The sequence below is a fragment of the Pocillopora verrucosa genome, chromosome 1, assembly GCF_036669915.1.
Source record: "Pocillopora verrucosa isolate sample1 chromosome 1, ASM3666991v2, whole genome shotgun sequence".
In the NCBI taxonomy this organism is placed as follows: domain Eukaryota; kingdom Metazoa; phylum Cnidaria; class Anthozoa; order Scleractinia; family Pocilloporidae; genus Pocillopora; species Pocillopora verrucosa.
In genome coordinates, this window is record NC_089312.1 from 36,454,467 (window position 1) to 36,474,681 (window position 20,215).

General features: G+C 38.1%; 1 protein-coding gene across 1 annotated transcript; it reads right to left on the reverse strand.

The window, feature by feature from the left end:
* Positions 1 to 2,987: 2,987 nt before the first annotated feature.
* LOC131772529 (IQ domain-containing protein E) lies at positions 2,988 to 19,379 on the reverse strand. Its single transcript, XM_059088452.2, is given in 30 exon segments — positions 2,988 to 3,194; positions 3,608 to 3,666; positions 3,922 to 4,152; positions 4,975 to 5,883; positions 6,661 to 6,930; positions 7,550 to 7,671; positions 8,251 to 8,311; positions 8,314 to 8,458; positions 8,624 to 8,656; positions 9,244 to 9,478; positions 9,642 to 9,734; positions 9,842 to 10,001; positions 10,718 to 10,829; positions 11,153 to 11,211; positions 11,615 to 11,716; positions 11,885 to 11,958; positions 12,351 to 12,421; positions 12,841 to 12,913; positions 13,282 to 13,352; positions 14,389 to 14,439; positions 14,680 to 14,718; positions 15,232 to 15,309; positions 15,749 to 15,828; positions 15,960 to 16,011; positions 16,450 to 16,559; positions 16,788 to 16,895; positions 17,638 to 17,685; positions 18,043 to 18,091; positions 18,878 to 18,925; positions 19,064 to 19,379. Coding segments are annotated over 30 exon segments (3,669 nt in total). The 5' UTR covers positions 19,091 to 19,379; the 3' UTR covers positions 2,988 to 3,095.
* Between the last annotated feature and the right edge of the window lie 836 nt (positions 19,380 to 20,215).

Consider the following 20,215-nt stretch of genomic DNA (forward strand, 5'->3'; position numbering starts at 1 on the left):
TTTAAAAGATATAAAACTGCTCAAAATGAATTTCCTAGACATTCCAGAAAAGCCTGTTCTTTCAAGATTGAGGTTGCTATAATAGACTGCTGACAACAAAAGCTAAACAATATGGCTCGCTCTTCTGCCACGCACAGTGCGAATTTTGAACTTTCAGCGAGAGAAATCAGTACTTACTATCATCTCACTATCAACTACCACAAGGAATCCATTTACTTACCGAAATTTCGGCGCTAAACGCGTTGAAATATCCCCTAAAATCGTATACGTTCGACTTCGTACAATTCTCTCTCCCGGAAAATGAAGCGATTCCCTTTTGTTATGTGACGTCACCGATAATTCAGCTCAAGTGCCAATCACTCCCAATTAGCCGCATGTGATTGGCTACTTTAACAAAAAACCTCATTTAACCATGGGCGCCTGAAAATAACTCGCAAACAGCGGGCTAAAGAAACGAATATGACCGCAGCACTCTGGATCACATGTATTCACTAAATCTAGAGAGTTCAATCATTACCTTGTCAATATATTTTATATGATCTGTTCATTTTTTTGCGTGAGAAAGTGACTTAGATTATTTTAAGAAATCGGGGACTTTTGATAATGTGTTTTTCATGAAATCAGTTCTTTCGATTGCAAATCAGAACACGTCACGAGTGCCTTCCGGAAGTCACGAACATCGCCTAGTCAACCTCGCTAACTTTCACGAACTATACGATCAGGCTGTGACGTCATAATATTGCGTCATTCCTCGAATAGGCGGTACTTATGTTCGACGGTTTCTACATACTCATTACACTTGGATAACATTAACATTGATAAATTTTCCGTCTAAACATGATCGGAAATGATTCCATTACTTCCTGAACTGTTTTGAAAAGTTGGCGAAGGAATCATTCAATATGAAATTGCCAAAAAAAAAAAAGAAGAAAATCTGCCTCCAAAACCTGAGTAACATTTCTTTTTTGGAATATTGCCGACCAACTTTTGTGCAACGATTGCTGATTCGAAACCCACTGTTGACATGTCATTTATAGTATGTTTTAACTCTAGCGTTTCATCTCTTTTTTCTCTAATTTTAACGTTCGAGAAATCTTCCGGAACTTTTAATCGAGCTCATAATGCCAAAAAAGGAAATGAATTATTAATAAACGCTAATCCCCCTAAACTATGGACGGAAAATTTCTCAGATACAGAAATCTGGTCATATAAGCGTATGAATCGGTTAAACAATCACGATTGCGATCGTTTATAGTATTATAAACTGTTCATCTTGAGTTTGTAATAATGTTTCATCAATATTGTTGGCCGCAGTGTGGTAAACGTTTTTTAATCAGAGCAGTGTAAGATCCATAGCCGGCTTCCAGTAAATTTGGCCCTTAGGGGTTCTTAAAGGATCATCATTTCCTTTGAGGCCTTCGCTTTGATATCTCGCTTTTCTTTCAAAGGAGGAAGCGGGGGGAGGGAGGAGGGGGGGGGGGGGAGAGATAAAGCAAGGAGAGTCGTTTTATTGATTTATCGATTACCTTTATTAATGTGCCTGGGGTGCCTTTAGTCTTATTGGCCAGTAACAGGCTGCCTTTTAAGCCAAATTTTCTTTACTACTCTAGCTACAGTTTTAAAGTAATCCTCACCTTAAAAAACCCCAGCACAGCCACTCAAAAAACCTGTGGGGAGGGGGAGGGGGGGCTCACTTGCCACGGGCCTGAATGGAAATGCTCGTCGGTATTTTGCAATTTACTTATAATATCTCACCCCTAAAAGAGACCTCTTCGAAGAAAACCGATTTACAAGCCAGACAGATGTCCTCCTGAATATCGGCTACGTTAGCCCTCGTAACTGACTGTTTTCTCTGGCACTGAATGAAAATTAAGCTGGAGGAGCCGCAGAAACGGGAAGCGGTTATCAGCCGTTTCTTACCCACGAGCTTTTCGTATTCAGTCAATCCCAACCCAGCGAAGACCATTCGTACCCAGCCAATTTAGTGGTTTGTAACCATACTGATAAAGCATCTTTTCCATGTTAAGTATGTTTAAAGGTCGGTTTCTTGTTACTGTTGATGACAGAGAATAAAAAATATCACAATTGCTTTGCGCGAGACACTAATAAGTTATCATTGTTAATTAAGAAAGTCAGTTTAAACGGTGAACTGTTTTCTTCAACGTATCACACTTACCTTGCGCTTGGCCGGCTATCACTTAGTTATTGTTATAAGGTCACTATGGGGAGCCATTTGTGCCAAAAATATCAATCGCTGGTGATAAAACTCAATCGTTAGTGCTAAAAATTTCAATCGTTAGTGACAAGAATCTATCATTGGTGCTAAAATATCAATCGCTAGTGATAAAACTCGATCGATAGTGCTAAAATTTCAATTGCTAGTGACAAGAATCAATCGTTAGTGCTAAAATATCAATCGATAGTGATAAAACATAAAAATATAAATCGCTAGTGATAAAACTCAATCGTTAGTGCTAGTATCGATTTCTTATCGATTTTAACTTGAACCAGTCTCCCGCTTGTTGAGCAAAGATTCAACCATATTGATATTTTTGCACTAACAATTGAGTTTTACCACTAACGATTGATATTTTTGGCACAAATGGCTCCCCATATGTCACAAGTACACACAACAGAGCTTTAATTGCATACATTACTTGTTGTACGCAATAATCAACATCTGTGTACCGAGGTTTTCCGATCGTCACTGAATGTTTGGACGGGTAAGAATCGACCAGCGGGTTGGGGACGAACTGATACAAACGTGGTACAAAAAGTCCAAATTTTGGTACGGATCGACTGAATGTCCGAGGGTACGAAATGACTGGATAGCTGGCCAGCGGGGCTACGATTGGGAAACTCTCCATGTTCTACCCCAGGTCTCTCACAGCTTCGCCGCTCAACGCATCAAGGCGCACACAAAACCGCGAGGTGCGCAAAAAAAGTTAGGACTGGGTCCGTTCGAAAGGGAAACAGTTGTTTCACAAAAAAATTTTCGTTTATTCACCAAATATAACAATTATACTACAACTCCTTGGGTCTATCTGACGACTTTCAGTCTACTCTGTACAGAGCATCTATGGCGAGTCTCCTCGTCAAAACAGCTCATCAAGCTGTGAGTCTGGTCGCCGATGAGAAGGTTTCTCAAACTCAAAGTCCGCATTCCACTTGTTACTGGGCGAGGATTTTAAACTCTGAAGGTGGGAAAAAGGTAGCAAAACGTCTCTGAATGATTGTGTAGTAAAAACTATAGATGCGGGCCACCATACTCGTTCGTGATAGACTTAGGAGAGCGGCACAATCTTGCTCAAGAACATAAAAAGACGATCTCGATCAGAGATCAAACCAGGACATTTCGATCAGGACGCCGGCGCGTCAACCATTGAATGAACGCAATTCTCATGTAAAAATAATTCATTCCATGTAATTATTATCGAATAAGAGTCTCTTGTCATCGAAATATCAAAGATATACGAAGACATTATACCTTCCCCTCTTCCCTCTTGCCCTCCTTTCTCCCCCCCCCCCCCCCAACTAATTCTTAGAAAAAAATGGTCCTATACATACCCTGGAGATTAAAGGCATGGTTTTCATTAGTAAAACTTACCGACTTCCGCTTAGTCTTTAAATCGTTTCCGGAATCCGATGTTGCCCATAAGTTAGCGACTAAAAATATAAATAACATTGAATACACGAACAATTAAATGAATGAACAAACGTACACACGAGTGAATGAAAGTACGTTCCCAGAAAAAAGGCTAGAAGGTAACAAAGAGTTAAATTTGGATGAGCAACAAAAAAAAGTGCAGTTTCTACATTCAAGAAACATCCATTTTGTTACTTAAACATTTGACAAGGAAATAGGTGGTAGCAGAATATATAACATTGTTTAGCCAAGTCTCACAAAGTGTCATTGCAAACCTGAATCGGTGGAGACTCTGCGTTTCTGTTTGGATTTAGATCCCGACAGGGACGATACAACTACTTCGTCTTCGTCGTCGTCGTCATCATCTTCATCACTATCATTGAACTGAGCTAGAGTTTTCCGGGGGGACTTTTTGCTTTTGGAATCTTTTGACGAAGCAGTGGAAGAGAAAAAGCTGTCCAGGCTGCTAACTATCGATCCACGTTCACGCTTTTGTGGCGCTGGAGCTGAAAAGAATATTATAAACTTAAGGTTAAAAAAATAAGGAAACAAGAATACAAGGCAAAGATTTACGGTGGTTTCCCTCTACGGGCAAATTGATCGTGTATCTCCAAGAAATGACAAACACAAAACGTCTTCTTACTTTCTTCAGCTAACAGGTGCTGAAAATAGACAAACTTATCAGATTCTCGGACCTAATATCCAACGAAATGTTCAGCAGCTAATAAGGGAGAATGACCCACTTGATTCGAAGTTTGCATCTCACAGGTCACAGAAAATCTCGAAGCAAACGGACCACGTTTAGTTACAGTTCTTCTTCAGTATCACGACTGATTTAGATGAGGATAATCAAAACAAGGAATATTCCAAATGGCAAGAAAATACATAATTCAAGTGCGTACGCACTGAAGATTTCAATTCGATACAGTTGATATCGGAGAAATGACGGTTAGGAAATCTTAGTATTTACAGACAGCTGTATATAACTATGTGAGTGAAAAAATATGCGAAATTTCTAAATATTTAAATTTAGGTTTTCTCCGCTAAGAAATCACTTTGCTCACCAAAATTTTGTAAGAGACAAATAGAGAGCGGTTTATTTAGGTACTGCTATAAAATTTCTGCTTAGTTCACTATGAGTGTTTCTAAGGGCGTTATAAGAAACCGTTGAAATTACATGGAGACTTACAATCACCCAGCGGTGAACTACTGTAAGAAAGGGACTGAGTGACGATACAAAAGGAAAACAAAAACTCAAACACACAAGTAAATATAGAGTATCAAAAGCTTAGTTCTCAACAAAAGAACTCCCGTATAGATTTACTTACGCGTGCTTGCGGATGATTTCTGTGTAAGACTGGAACGAGCTGGCTTCTTATCATTCTTAGTCTTTCTACCTGTCACGACTACGTCATCGTCATCACTTTCTTCCTCTGAGCCCATGGGCAAACTGGATTTCCTTAAGCTTGAAGAATGGAAATTCCTCGCTTCTCCACTATCACCGCCTCCACTGCGATCTAAACTTGGCCTTTTGCCACTTAGTGGCCTTTTAGATAGTGACAGACCTGGTCTCTGAGGGACTTCGTCCTTATGAGAGTCGAAGACTTCCCTTGAGCTGGACGCGGCAGAGCTTATCGCTTGGTCTGACCGCTGAGATGAAGGTCGCTGTTGAATTAATCCTTTGTTTTGCGATCTACTTGATCGAGAAACAACTGCGTCCTCATCACTTTCTTCCTCTGAGCCCAGTGCCAAACTGGATTTTCCTATGCTTGAATATCGGGATGTCCTCTCTTCTCCACTGTCACCGCCCTCACTGCGATTTAAACTTGGCCTTTTGCCACTTAGTGGCCTCTTCGATAGTGACAGACCTGGTCTCTGAAGGGCTTCGTCTCTACTGGAACCTAAAACTTCCCTTTGGCTGGACGCGGAAGAGCTTAACGGCTGGCTTGACTGTCTGAGAGAAGGTCGCTGTGGACTAAATCCTGTGTCTAGCGATCTCCTTGGCAAGGAGACAATCGCATCGTCCTCATCGTCTTCATCATCGCTGTCGACGATCTCAAAGGTTTTTTTCATCGGTTTCTGTCTGATATCTTCCAGTGTAGAATCATTGACGCGTCCGCCTGATCTCTTTTGAATTGATCTCTTTCTCGACGGACTAGTTACTACAGCATCATCCTCCTCACTGTTTTCTGAGATGTTTGCAAATCGTGGAGCTGTGATCAAACTCCGCCTTGGGCCTTCAAGAGAAACAGAAAGGTAAAGTAACTGAGCTGTTGCAATGAACAAACAATCCTTAGTTGATAATGTACGTGGCTTAGTTGATAATGTATGTGACGTGTAAAATTCCGCGCAAATGTAGCGGTGAGATATTGGCTGTTGAAACTTTGTAGCAATAAATATCTTGTTATCTATCTCGCCTTCCTTGCCCTGTAAAAAAATAAAATTTACATGCCTTTTCTGCTTCATTTGATATGTAAAGAGACTTTAAGCAACAAAAAAACAAAACAATGCACATAGAGCGACAAGTGTGCTAGTGCAAGCTTTTTCAAATTTCCCTCAATTTCATCCTTTCCACGGCGTTGAGGGTAGCGCATCTTCATTAAAACATCAATACTAAAACAAACAAACAAAAATAACCGGACAAGAAATTTTTCGATGTTTCTCACAATATCACAAATTGCACAATTATACAACGATGAACAATCGCTAATTAGCGAAGATGATTAGACCGACGCAAAATTAAGTAGTAAGACGGGTGATTATTCGTATATTAATCGTGTTTGATTATGAAAGGAAGGAAAAAATTTGATGCGGTTGAAGTGTGGTGAAAGCATTTCTAGATTAACAACAAAGGTTGCAGTTAGCGTCATTGCTGGTGTTCCTGAGGTGGAAAGAACAACTGTCAGTCTTGATGATTGATTGCCATCAGGGTGGTTATTTTACAACGTTAGCACTGAGTAGTGAGGAGAAGCAGCAAGTATGTTCAGTCATCTGTCCGCCGGAAGTAAACATACCCTCCTCGTCTATGAGACTTTTTTCCTCTTTGGCTTCCTTCTTCGCCGACTCCTTCTTGGCTTTTTTCGTTTCGCGTGGTTTCTTTGATTCTTTTTTGTTTCTTTCCTCAGAAGTTTCAGAGTTCAACTGATTAGAACTCATTTCCTCGCTATGAATTTCCTTTTTATTTTTTACTGATCGCCCGATCACGACAGCATCATCATCAGAATCAGATTCAGTCGGATCACGTGCAAGTTCTGACGTAACATGTGCTTGATCACCTGAAAGCCCTGATGGTGCAAGTGCATTATCACGTGCAGGTGAAAATACTTTTAAAGGTGCAAGTTTTACTGGTTTATCAACAGAAAGTGGAGCTGATTCGAAGATCGATCAAAAGTTAATGAGGAAAGCGCCAAACTGCCTACATCATTTACAATAATAATAGTAGTAGTAGTAGTAGTAGTAGTACTACTACTACTACTACTTCTACTACTACTACTTCTACTACTACTACTTCTAATAATAATAATAATAATAATAATAAAAATAATAGTAATAATAACAATAATTACAATAATAATAATGATAGTTAACAACTATCACCATTTCTCTCGATAGACCGAAATATGTTCGGAAATTAAACCCTTAACGCGCGATTTTGTCTCAAAATCCTACTAACGGGACATGTTGAATGTGGCGAGAGTCGCTATGTACAATAACGTGATTTAAAAACTTAAGATGTATTTGCTTGAACCAAAAGCATCTATTTAAATGTATTCCTGTAAAAGCCTCATTTCAGCGAAAAAGGCTACACTTAGAAACTACATTTTGAACCATTAAAAGTTACTAGCTTTTACGTCTGACTACCATTTGTTACTAAGGCTATTGTCACGACGAGCACAAGCTAACCTGTTAAACTTGATCTCCTCAGACCTGTTGTAGCCGGTTCTGGGTGTCGTTTGGGGCTGGAAGATCTAGTCACCAGACCTTCATCAGAGTCGGGCTCGGAGTCACCCAGGTGGTGACTGGAACTGAGAACAAGGAACATTCTTACCGTTAATCACTACTTTATAATTTAGATGTACCTTCATCGGTTCCAACATGTTTTTGTAAAACTTACCACAGCCTCACTAATTAATTTCCTTGAGGAACCTAAACGAACTTGAGTTTATCTATGAATAGTGTATACTAAAATAGCGTTGACGGCGCGCTCTGAGTGGCTACTCCAACCCCCAATATCCTTTGCTATTCACTTCCGTTATACTATCTCACTATTCTGTTATATAATTAAAAATATATACCCCACGAACCACCTCAACTTCGCTGAATAGTTGTTAATTATAGAGCGCAATGCCCAAAACTACCCTCTAAGTGAATAAAGGGGGTAAGTTTCTAAAGAAACTGTGGTGCTGCGTCGCTGGGAGAGTATAACAGGGTAATTAAGTATTATCAACAGAGTTGATAACGTAAATTGGCCACCTAAAGACTTTAAAAGCTGACGTTTCGAGCGTTAGCCCAGTCAGCTTTTAAACTCTTTACGGTGGCCATTTTACTTTATCAACTCAGTTGATAATACAAAATTACCCTGTTATACCCTCTAAGTGACTTACCTTCCTCTCGTTCTCGTATCACGTGATGTGATTTCGTCCTCTTCAATGTATCCAAGGTGTTTTTTCTTGCTAAGTGCGCTCTCATTGCTGACTGAAGGGCCACGACAGCGTCATCTCGGTCTGTAAATTCCAGTTCTTTATCAAGCTGTGCAATGTACTTATTACGTGCCGCTTGTCCGCGCAAGGCAGCTTGAATCTGTGTTATTGCCTGGAGAATAAGAAATGTCAAAGAATTTTCCTAGTAAAATTGTACAGGAACAGTGGAAAGTTTGCGAAATGTGTGAAGGGGGTCCCCTTTTCGCCTCCACCTCGGCAGCTTTCTGCACATGTAAAAGTGCAATTGGGCGAATGAGTAAGCAAGAAAAACCATTACCTCTTGTTTTGATTCTTCATCCATTTGTTTGGTCTGCAAGTGAATGAAAGCGTCAGTACTGAAGTAAAATATGATCTTGATTTTTGTTCAAAACAATCCTTTACTTTACCGCAACAACTCCTGTGGGATCAAACATTGTATTGGCGCATCATACCAAAGACAACATTGAAGTAGTTATTTCCCTTTTCCAAAGAGAACGTTCAGTCTGAGCTGCCTTCAAATCAATTATTTGGCAATACAGTCTAATGCATTTTTAAGCTTCTGTTTAGGTTTGGTGTGACAAGCCAGAGAACCTTCAAGTAACAAACAAGTAGGGCTTCTTTGCAGTAAATTTTTATTTCGAAGAGTCAAGTGTCGACGGTAATTCATTATTGAGTGAAACTTCCTTCACCGCGCCATGGAATTGGGCGAGAAAACTCACGCCGCCCTCGCAAGAAAGCAAATGCACGACCAAAATGGTCACTCCCGTTTTCCTGCGCTTCGCGCAGTTTGCTCGTTTTCACTTTGCTTGTTACTTGGCTCCTAGCAAAGTTTCCTTCGTTCTGGTTGGCCATACGAAATGCGCTTATCAATCCTATGTCACAGGAAGTAATCCTCCTATTTTAATGTGCTTCACGTACCTTATCTCTGTGTTTCCGCCAATTTTTCTGTAGGGTTGTAGCAGCTTGATTTTGTCTCTCTACTGCCTGTCTATCCTGTTTTTCTATTTCCATTTTCCTTCCCTGATATCCTCTCCATTGTCTCTGAAGAGCCTTAGCGGCTCTTTGCTGCTGGAATTCTTTCAACATGCTATCCATCTCTTCATCGTTACCATCCTGAGGCGGCACCTCTCTAACGGATGACTTCCTCCTTGGACTGCACACAGATAAAAATTTAAAAATAATATTAATGTTTTCACAGTCCTAAATTTTTTTCGCGAGATGAATGGCGGTATGAAATCGATACAAATGGGAAATCTTAATACAAACAAAGAAAACATTTCAGGTAACCAATAGCAACAAGGAAACAAATTCTGTACCTTGCTGAACTAGTGGATGATCTTCTATCCCCAACAACACCCTTCTCTTCTCTCAGTCTGTCAAGATCTGCTTGAGTGGACTTCAACTGCACTCTGGTTAATTAAGAAGAGAACGGTCAATAACTTATGTTAAAAAACAGAAAAGACACACGATAATTGTTGAATTCCCTAAGCTGTTCTAACATAACATTCTAATTCACCTGAGATCATCGGCGACTTCCCTGTAATGAGCACGATCTTCTTTCAGCCGTTGAATGATCTCCCGTTGCTTTTCTCTCTCTTCTAAGAGTTCAACTTCTCTTTCTTGCAGTTGAGCTAGTTTCTGGGATGTGGTTCCCTTCAGCTCCAATCTTCCTGGCACTGAATTGAGAAAAAAAAAAAGCAGTCGCCCTTACAAATCATTCAATTACTTGTGCGAGTTCACTGCATCATCTTTGGATGAATTGTTTTCTTCGTTTTCACTCGCCAAAGGCCCACCACATAACCTTCAAATGACTGCAAGCAAACAATGGTCTTCTCAAACGTCTAACTAATACCGTCTAACCATGTATTGCTATATGAGTCAGATAAATTATGCCGGCATATTTTTGGGCAAAATGCTCTAATCAGAACATCAAGCATAATGCCGGCATAATGAGTAAACTTCTTAAAAAATTTCACTTGATGTTACAGTTCAACAAGGAATAAATTCTGTAGCCTGAGTAATTTCAACAGTGAGCGTGCTTTCCTTGCTTGCACTCTACGAATTTGACCGGGTAAAATGTTGTGTTCTAAACTTCGGTGAGCCTTTTATTATCAGCAAGTTTTATCTGTTGATGGTAGGATGTGGGAGAGGCTCAAGGGCTCCCTAAAGCTGTTCTTTTGAATTATTAAATTAAGCATAATGAACTCGTTTATCGCAAAATGTCCGACAAATCACAGACAAATCACGGCGTAGTTTGTCTGTGTCTTGCCACTGGCATATCACAATATCACACTCAGCGTCGTCCAATAATTGTTCATCTTTCTATACATTATTTGTTAGGTTATAAATTTATTCCTTTGTGCTTTCCATTGTTTTTTTTTCTTCTACTTACCTTCAGCAGTGACCTTAGATGTGCTTTTTCTTCGCACTTCTTCATCCTCTTTACCTTCAACTAAGGGTCCTTTCCTAGTTTGTGTTTTCTTTCCGTCGGCGTCTTGAACTTTCTGCAAATGTTATACAACAATATGACTTTAAATGATAGACTCTTTGAAAGGGAAACTATTACCAACTAGTTAAACATTAATAAAACCCTGAGGTGGTTGCTCAGTTCGTATGTCTGACCCGTCTAAAATGGGTGTATGTCGAATGTGGATTGTGTATTAAACCCATCAATCTGTCTTCTGTTTTCGCAGCCATCGTTATCTCGGTCTATCTTCGCTTCCCACTGTCCTTTCTCCTGTCAGTCGATCTGCCTATCTCCGCTTGTTTTCCCGTCTCTTCAGATCAAGGTGTTTCCTTTTCTTAATATAAGGTAACTTTCACTCACTTCTTCCAATTCATGAATCTTCGCGAGAAGTTGTCCACGGTTCATGTCCGCATATTCAGCTGAAAATAGGAAAGAAAATTCAATTTTATAGATAATAGAGAAATAGACAGAGACGCATTCTTGAAGTTGTTTTAAGGGGCTGATAACTAGTCAGGATGGTATTTTACGGAGTTGTTTTAGGAGGGAAACACGGAGAACAGGAGAAAAATCCCCCGACGAGGACGAAGACGAAACCCAAACTCAGCTCAGTTGAATCGAGTGCGAGGCCAGGTCTTAAATTCATACCCAGGCCACACTTATGGGAGGTAAGCTCTTTAATACCACGGACTTAAAAAAACGTAGCACAATGAGAATAATTTGCGAAGATGATCATTTGGACTGTGACAAATTATTGTCATTGATTTCCTTTAGGTTGTATCATAAAATTGCCATCACAACTTAATATTTTAAAATGAGGTGTACCTCTAAGAGTAGTCTTTTTGTCTGAACTCGACGCATTTTCAATCGCTGTCAACAGATCTTTCTTAAGAGCGCGATTATCAGCTTTAAGGTGTTCGTTTTCCTCTGAAAAGCAAAAAAAGGGCCTTAGTTAGAAATGGTCCTGTCCTACACCAGGACTATCGCTAATAGCTCGTTAGAGTATGCGTTTCAGCATATTCAGTTTTCACTCACAAGTTATTCTAAATCTTGTGAACTAAAGTAACAGTAAAAGCAATTTTTGTTCGATCAAACCTGCTAGCCTTTGAAGAGAAACGTTCGAGGGCTTGGATCCTCTGGTTCCTTTTGAAAGAGAACTATTCCTTGGACTGCGAGAAAGACATAAAAACATTTAAATACCATCAGAAAACAAACGAAGATAAACATTACAACAATTTGGGAGGAGGAGGGGGGGTAGGTTGCGTGGGTGGTTGGCTGTTCTACCGAGATTTTGTGGGTAGAAAAGCCGCGAGAGGAGTGGGAAGGAAACTATCGTAGCTCCGCTACTCGTTATGTATCCCAGCTGCCTTTAGTTTCACCGTGCACCCAGAGACTAAAGAAATACCTTGAAGAGAGTTCATGCTCGGAAGTGGCATATGAAATATTTCATTCATCTTGAGATTTTCCTTTCCCACAATCATGATGAGAAGTAGAAAAACTCTGTGGTTGATATACCAAGAAAAGCGACAGAAAAAACTACATGAATGTTTCCCTCAACTACCTCGTCATTCCGAAAGAACCGTTCAACTGAGATTGCTGCATTTCTATTAGAGCCAATTGTAATCTTTGAACCTGTGGAAATACAACAGAAATACGAGTTGAAATCGTTTCAGACTAAAAATAGGTTCCATGTTGCCGTGTGTCTGTTTAGCAATAGATCATAGATGACTTCAAAATGAGTTAAGAACAAAAAAGAGTCGCAAAAGGCGCCGTAGAGTGTCACTAATGTTATTACCACATTTTGATATCTTCTGTGATGTATTGCTAAACAGAATCACGGCAACGTGGAATTTATTTGTGTAATATGATAACAGAGTAAAATTTCGTTAATGGTGACGTTTGTCCTTCAATAGATTACAAGAATCGATTAAAATGCGTGAACAATTCAGCTTATTATGTAAAATAACATTAAAGGAATCACGACCAGCAGAAAGATTCTGTTTCCTAACTGAGGACTCAGACTGTCATTAAACAACACCATCACAATTTACCTCTTGGTAATATGTTTCACTCTGAATTTGCAGCTCCTCAATATTTGTCATTTTTATATCCTTTTTTAGCTGACTGGAATAGAAATAAAAATTAAAATTAAAAACACAAAATAACAAAAACAACAATAACAACAACGCAGATAGAAAATTTGTTGTGATTGCTACATATGAGTTCTGCACCCTCTACGAGGGGAAGGGAAATTAACTTTCAGTGATCAAAATTTAAATTCTTTTTACTGTCCTCTACATATTTCAAATAATTTTCATGCTAAGAATTTGACGTCAGATCAAACAATAATTTCTAATGGTTTTTTTCCTTCTTCTAACTACTTTTCTTTGTGGTAGCCTGTGGGAGAAAAAGTGTTAACTCTGAGGAGCCCGAATGGTCTCTCTTGGGAACATTTAGCAGCCATCAGCACCAATTTAGTGTTAGAATTTAACCTTAATTCTGCTTCTTTGTCCTTGACTGTTCTTTCTACTGCATGGAGCTTCTGTTTTAAACTATTCACAATCTGAAAATAAGAAGTACATCTGGTCTAAATCTTGGTAATACATGTCATATACTTTGATCAGATTGACAAAGTAAGGCAGGGTCAGAGCACCAAGTAGCAGCTGACTCTAAAATTAAAAAAAAGCAAGCCTTAGGATTATTTTATCCTTTTGAATCAGTCCCCCCCCTTGCAGAAAATGGGAAATTTGGTAGCTACCTAATAATAATAATAGTAACAATAATTTATTTATATAGCGTTATTTCTATCGCTATACAATAGTGCTTTATGTCAATGACTGAAATAAACATAAAATGCTGGAAAATCCAATTGTCTAGAGGCAGACCAGTTGGCTATTTACACAGTGCAGCCAAGGAGTTTAACTCAGGGCAACCAAGAACAAATCTAGTGAATGGCAGGATGTAGGACTTGAACCCGGGACCACCAGATCACAAGTTCAGCACCCTAACCACTGGCCGGCCGGGCCACACTATCTCCTACTTGTCCTTAGGATGCAATTCAAACTGTGTTGTTGTGTTGTGTTCTTGGGCAGGAAACATGACTTTGTAACAAAAACTACAACACAGAATGCTGAAAGGTAGTGCACTAGCATCCCAACCAACAAGTTTAGAAATAATTATGGCTGCTTGTTGCTTCCAAAAACCAAGATGAGCTCTGTCAGTGCAGGCCACTTGGGCTGAGGGCAGTCTTTTCCTCTACTGCTAGCAAATTGTCAGGGAAACTTGAAATATTTTGGGTGGGTGGGCAAGGGAATGACAATCTATCAAAAAGAATTTATTTAAAACTCTGTAATTGTTTGAAGTTAAAAACTGGAAAAACCTCTGGCAACAACAAACATTTTGGCATGTTAACCTGTGTGAATTCCATTTTGGGTTCCCTCCCTCTTAAATATCAAATGCAACCTCAAAATTTTTGTACATATTTTAATCATGTTTGTAAACACAACTGCACATGAACAGTGTATTTGCAAACTTTTACAAATGAAATCCTAATAAATTTAGGGTTTGTTATTGTCCTGCACAAGCATCTGACCACTTACAGCACTGGTGTCTCCTTTTTTGTCTGTCAATGTTCTTCTGACATCTTCAGGCTAAAGTACAAATAAAATCAAAACCCCATCTATTATTACTGTATTACTGCAATCATTATTTGTCAAGGTTCATATATATTGTTTTCATTACCTGCTGAATTTAATTCATTTATACTTAAAACAATTATAACAATAAGAAAATTAAATCATTATATTTTAACTTTCAAGATCAAAGTGTTGACCGTGTTGGCTCAATTTTGCATTAAGATATTAATTTTCACACACAATCTTGTCATATACCTGCTTTCTTGTATTCAAGAGGTCTTCCATTTTTCTGTCCTGTAATTAAGGACAAAAATCTCCACAGTTATTATAACTAATAAAATAAAATTGGCTTAATTTCATATCCTTATTTTTAATTTAATAAAAAGTTATACATATCCAGGAACCAGAATAGAAAAAGAGAAAATTTAACCACAAAATAACCTCTTCAAGAATTTTTTATCAAATTTTTCCAAAGCAAACCATTTTGCTGACTGTAAATGACAAGTGGTGGAGTTGGGCTAATGAAGTTCTTTGACCCCTGAGAGTAAAAAGCATCTGAGTTTGCCTTACAATATCACCCTACAATCAAAAATTAAGGTCATGAAAATAAAGGAAATGATTACCAACTAACATGGCTCTTGATTGCTAAACAAATTCTCCACATCAGCACCATAGGAAATGTATAAAGAACAGTATGGAGAACTTCTATACTGGTGTTAGGGTGTAAAGAACAAAAGGATTACTAACAGTAGAAGTGTACACTGCTGCTGATTCAGATACATGATAATAAATATACTCTGAACTTACCTTCAAGACATTCTCTCCTTCCACTCTGCGGAGTTTTGTGTTTAGAATATTGTTTTCTGCTTTTAAGGCATTTATGATCTAAAGGATTTCATAAAACCAATTGGTTTTAAATGAGAAAGACTAAACAGCTGCCACTAAAAAGAAAAACAACTGTTTTTTCTCCTTAATAAACAGCTTGATGATAAAGAGCATAATTAAATCAATTGTGGCATCAAATTTCTCATTGGCAGGCGGTCAGTTGACACCAACAAGAGAGTATACATAAGAAAGGAATCACCTAGTAATAAAAATATTTTGCCAGTTCTAGAGTTTTAAAAAGGAGATTTTCACAAAGAATGTCCAACACACTGTAGCACAGAGAAAATTTCTGGATAGGTTTAAGTGCATGACCTGTTGCAAACAACAGAGTTTTGATTTTGTAAATAAAGAATGATCAGAGTGAAGAGAGGCAATGCAAAATAACTGTGATGGCAAACATGTTGCTTGTGTGTTGAAATCTTAGCTTCCTGCTGCTTACCTTTTTTAACTCTATGATCTCATCATAGTAGTCTTCCTGTGGTTTATATGCAGGACCACCAATAGACAACTGTGGTTCACCTTAAAATGAAAAGGTTACTTTTCATTATGATTCTCTTGGTCAGTAAAGGCTTGTTTATAGCAAAAAAAAAAAAAGAAATAAAAAACATATCCACATTGTGAAAAATTTACATGGATGGAGTAAAACTTACTTGCAGACATACTTGCACTTCTGACATGATTCATATTTTTTAGATCTTCAATCTAGAAAAAGTTAGATGAACTTTAATTATTTAATATCCACAACAATTAGTTTACCAATAGCTTTAGGTCCATTAGTACTGAGGTCTTCACTGATATGTTACAAAACCAACTCAGATTGGAAATGGATTTACATACATGGCCACCTGGTACATTTTTCTCTAAAAAAATATATCAGGTATTTGAACTCCCTTTTCAACCTAATTTAGTTGTGTGCACAAACAAACACTACTCAGTCAGTCAACTCCATTTGGTTTGCAGTCATTGATCCATTAGGTACTCTTACAATTGCCACCCTCAGATTGATGTTACCCTTTAAAGAATGTTTTCATTAGTGCTACAATTGCTGCTTTATTAATTAGTCCAGATCATACCTGGGAAATTATATTTTTACCAGTATTACTCCACTTCCAGCCACTTTAAATTTTAGGAAGAACTTACCTGAACATAATCACTTAGATGCCTTGATCTTGTTCCAGTTTTATTCTGTTTATTTTGTGAAGCTCTTGAACCTCCCCAAGTCTTTATGGGGGAATTTTCTGTACTCAGAGCTAAAAAGATAAAAAGTCAAGAGGGTGTTTAATCTTAACCCTAGATTTGCTTTACTTTGAACTGATATAGACCAATCATATAACAAAACATTATAAGAAAGTAAGGCTTAGTTTGGCAAATTATTGCAGACTACCAAAATATATAGTTTTTACATTAACTTGTATAAAATTCTGCAAGGTACGTCTGGAACAGGAAGAATATAACCTAGTAGACAATACATCACTCACTAGCAGTTCCATTTCTCATTGCAGTGATCCACATGTTTCTTGCAGTGGGTTTGAGAGGCTGCTGTTTTGATGAGCTTTTCAGTTGTAAACTTGAATATGGTGACTTTCCTGGAAGAACAGAATTACACATCAAGCCTTATCCCTCTTTGTGTCAAACAAAATAGGGTTGTTTTAAAGGGATGGAACATAATTTTGATACCCAATATGAACTATCAAGAAGTAAACAAAGAAAAACGCAATGCACCATCCATTCTGATTTAACTCCTTCACTCCCAGCCATACAACTCTTATGACATTGGTTTAGAGAATTTGGTACTCCATCAACTGCTGACCCCTTTGTTGATATTTTTCTTTACTGTCATCACTTGTCTGCTTGATATTGTATTTGATATATAATTATTATTGTAAGGAGAATTCTTTCTTGGTCACTCATGAGAGTTGAATGGTTCAATAACACAAATATTGAGCTTTTGGAGAGGACTATCCATGCATGGCAAAGTAAAGAACAAAGGAACATACTGTTTACAGTAAAAAAATTATTTCCATAAAGAGCCTAAAAAAGTTGGCCAACTTTTCTAAGATTTGGATGGATTGTTACAAATGCACAGGTGTATCACTTGTGACACTACTCAAATTTAAATGATCAAGGGCAAAATGTGAGAAGATGAAATAAAAAACATTAACTGTGGTAACATTGATAAACATCACCATTCAATTTTCAGAAGAATCTGCCAATCTCAAAAATGTAACAGAAAACAGAGTAGGTTGACTTAACTCTCTCATCTAATTGTTTCAAAGTCATTAGTATATACAAATGCATCAAGATGTCACAAATGAAAGAACGCCTCACCAACTTTTGATCTTCTGCCTTGAACTGACTTTGACCTCTTAGAGCTCCCTGGGTGTGTAACATAGACATGATTAAGCCATTTCACCTTAACATCAGTATGACTATTCTTCCTACTTCTCTCTATAAATTTCCTAAGGTGCTGACAAGGAGAATTTGTTTAATAACCAAAAGCTTCTTTAGTTTGTGATCATTTCTTTTATTCTTGTGACCTTAATGTGTGAATCAGGGCTGACATTGTAAGGAGAAATTAGATGCCAGTCACTCTTAGGGGTTATAGGGTTAAACAAAAAGAAAGTACTTAAAAGTAATGAAGTGAATATTCCCAGCTGGGCCACTGATATTCCAATTTTATTGCAGACAGAAAGTTTGAGCATGATTAGTACTAAGTACTCTATATTATCTCACCTGATGGAGGTCTGGGCATGTGTCCACTTCCACCAGATGCCGCACTGCCCTAAATAGCAGAAATTCAAGCAAATAATACTTTTAGAAAACTGTGAAAGTATTGATCTGATCTGGAGACTTCTATCATGTATTGACTAATCAAAAGGAATTTCAGCACACATGGGCAAACTTTACAACCGTTTCATTTTTTTAGACTCACAAAAAGGTTCCAAAGCTATTTTGTTGGACTACAGGTGTACATATAGTTTCATAGTACTTTAACCCATTTTTTTTAAATATTAAGATCATAAAAGAGGTATAAAATAACACAAAGTTTACACATCTATTTACCCTAACTTTATCCACATTAGACTGCACATCCTTAACATTTTACATTCTTGCCACTAAATTTGTCCTCCAGGTATCACAAACCAAATTGGTATGAACAATCCCAGCTTAAAGTGAGCATTTTGGAACAATTTGTTGCATTTGAGCAGTAGTCATTGCTTCCACACTCAAAAGGTCAATTAACAGCCTCTTGACTTAGAGTGTAGAGATCCCCCTCCCCCCCTCAATCCCAGACAGCCATCCAGGTCTCAGACAAATATGTGATTCTTCCATAACAGTATACTTCAAAACTGGAATCTGTCTTACATGATATTATCATTAAATAGAAACTTCACTGCTTTTATATTATATGATGTAGATTTGAGTTACAGAGTACACTGCCTAATAAACCGCCCGATCCCAAACATTTGCAGTGAAAGATCGAGCTGCATACAACAGATAACATTCACTGTAATCAAGACCTTTTTGAAGTTTGGAAATATTAACATCATATCTTTAAGAGGCTTACCACTGAGATCGTAGAGCCATTAGACACATCAGAGTATGCGTCCACATCCTGAAATAGTCACATAAAACTTTCAGCACATGATAAATGTTGACTTATCAGGTGTAAACAACTGAATGCTCACCAACAGACAACCATCAAATAATAATTATTTTACGGCATAATGGATTGGAACGACGTTTCACCTACCTCGACTGTAACACCTGGGATTGGCATGGGTTTTATCTATCACTCAAAGGAGATCCTCCTTTCCTCACGATCTTAAAATCATTGCTTCAAATCATGAACTCAATCACAATAACCACTAATTTTGGAAGGCAACGAATTCAAATGTCAGTAGTTGTGATCAACGAATCAGTCCTCTTGTTCTCTTATCATTGCAATATTATAAGTATTTCAAAGGGTGTTTAAGGAAGTTTTAAAAGAGTTTTAGGCCAAAGAAAGATGAATATTCCGTTTGATGTAAGAAAAAAACAGTTGTGTGGTTGCCCTGTTACCATCTCGGAAACAGTGACTACGCCTGCGATAAGGCAAGCTATTGTCAGCAGTTAAGTGTGAGAAGAATAGGTACTTCATTTACCGGTAATTTAATGTAACTTATTCTCTAGCATTTCTCATTCGAGACCATCGAGGGCAGGGCTTTTCTATCCTGAAACTCCGCTCTGAGAACAAGAATTTTTGCACGTAAAGAATTTTAAAAAATTAGCCCGATTATAACCGAAATTTAAGAAGATATCCGTCGTCACAGTCACGTGAAAGGTTCCAATAAATCCGCTTCTCCAGACCGCTCTCAGAAATTGTATGTCAGGGTGGATTTTGTCCATCTTTTTACTGCAATTTATACCCAACTCAAGTCACTATAAGAGGGGAGGACATTAAGGATTTTGGGATATGCAAAGATTCTCCTTTATTTTTCTTTTTCTTCCTTTTTTTTATACCCAAGTTGAGATTCTTTTTCATTTTTCTCGGACCCTTTTAATTCGGGCGATAATAAGTAGGCATAGTATCATATTTCCTCTTGCCCAACCCCCACCCCATCAATTTTCCAGCGGTCCACTCCTAATGACTTGTTTACTCAGTGTAACTCGTGCCTCACTGCTTAATTTACTCATGTCAGGTCCACTTCATCGCGTGTAACCGCACGTTCGTCGTCGTTGTTGTTTGTGTCAAGATGGCGGTATTTGATGCAAAATTTGTCCCAAAAAAAAAACATACTCGGGTAGTGCACGCTATAATGAAGCTCGAAAATCATTACAGTCCTCAGCCCTCAACTATGGCTGCAGAGGCTATCTTTGTACCCTCGAATGCTCATAGTCAATACGCGCATCTGATTAGTCAAAA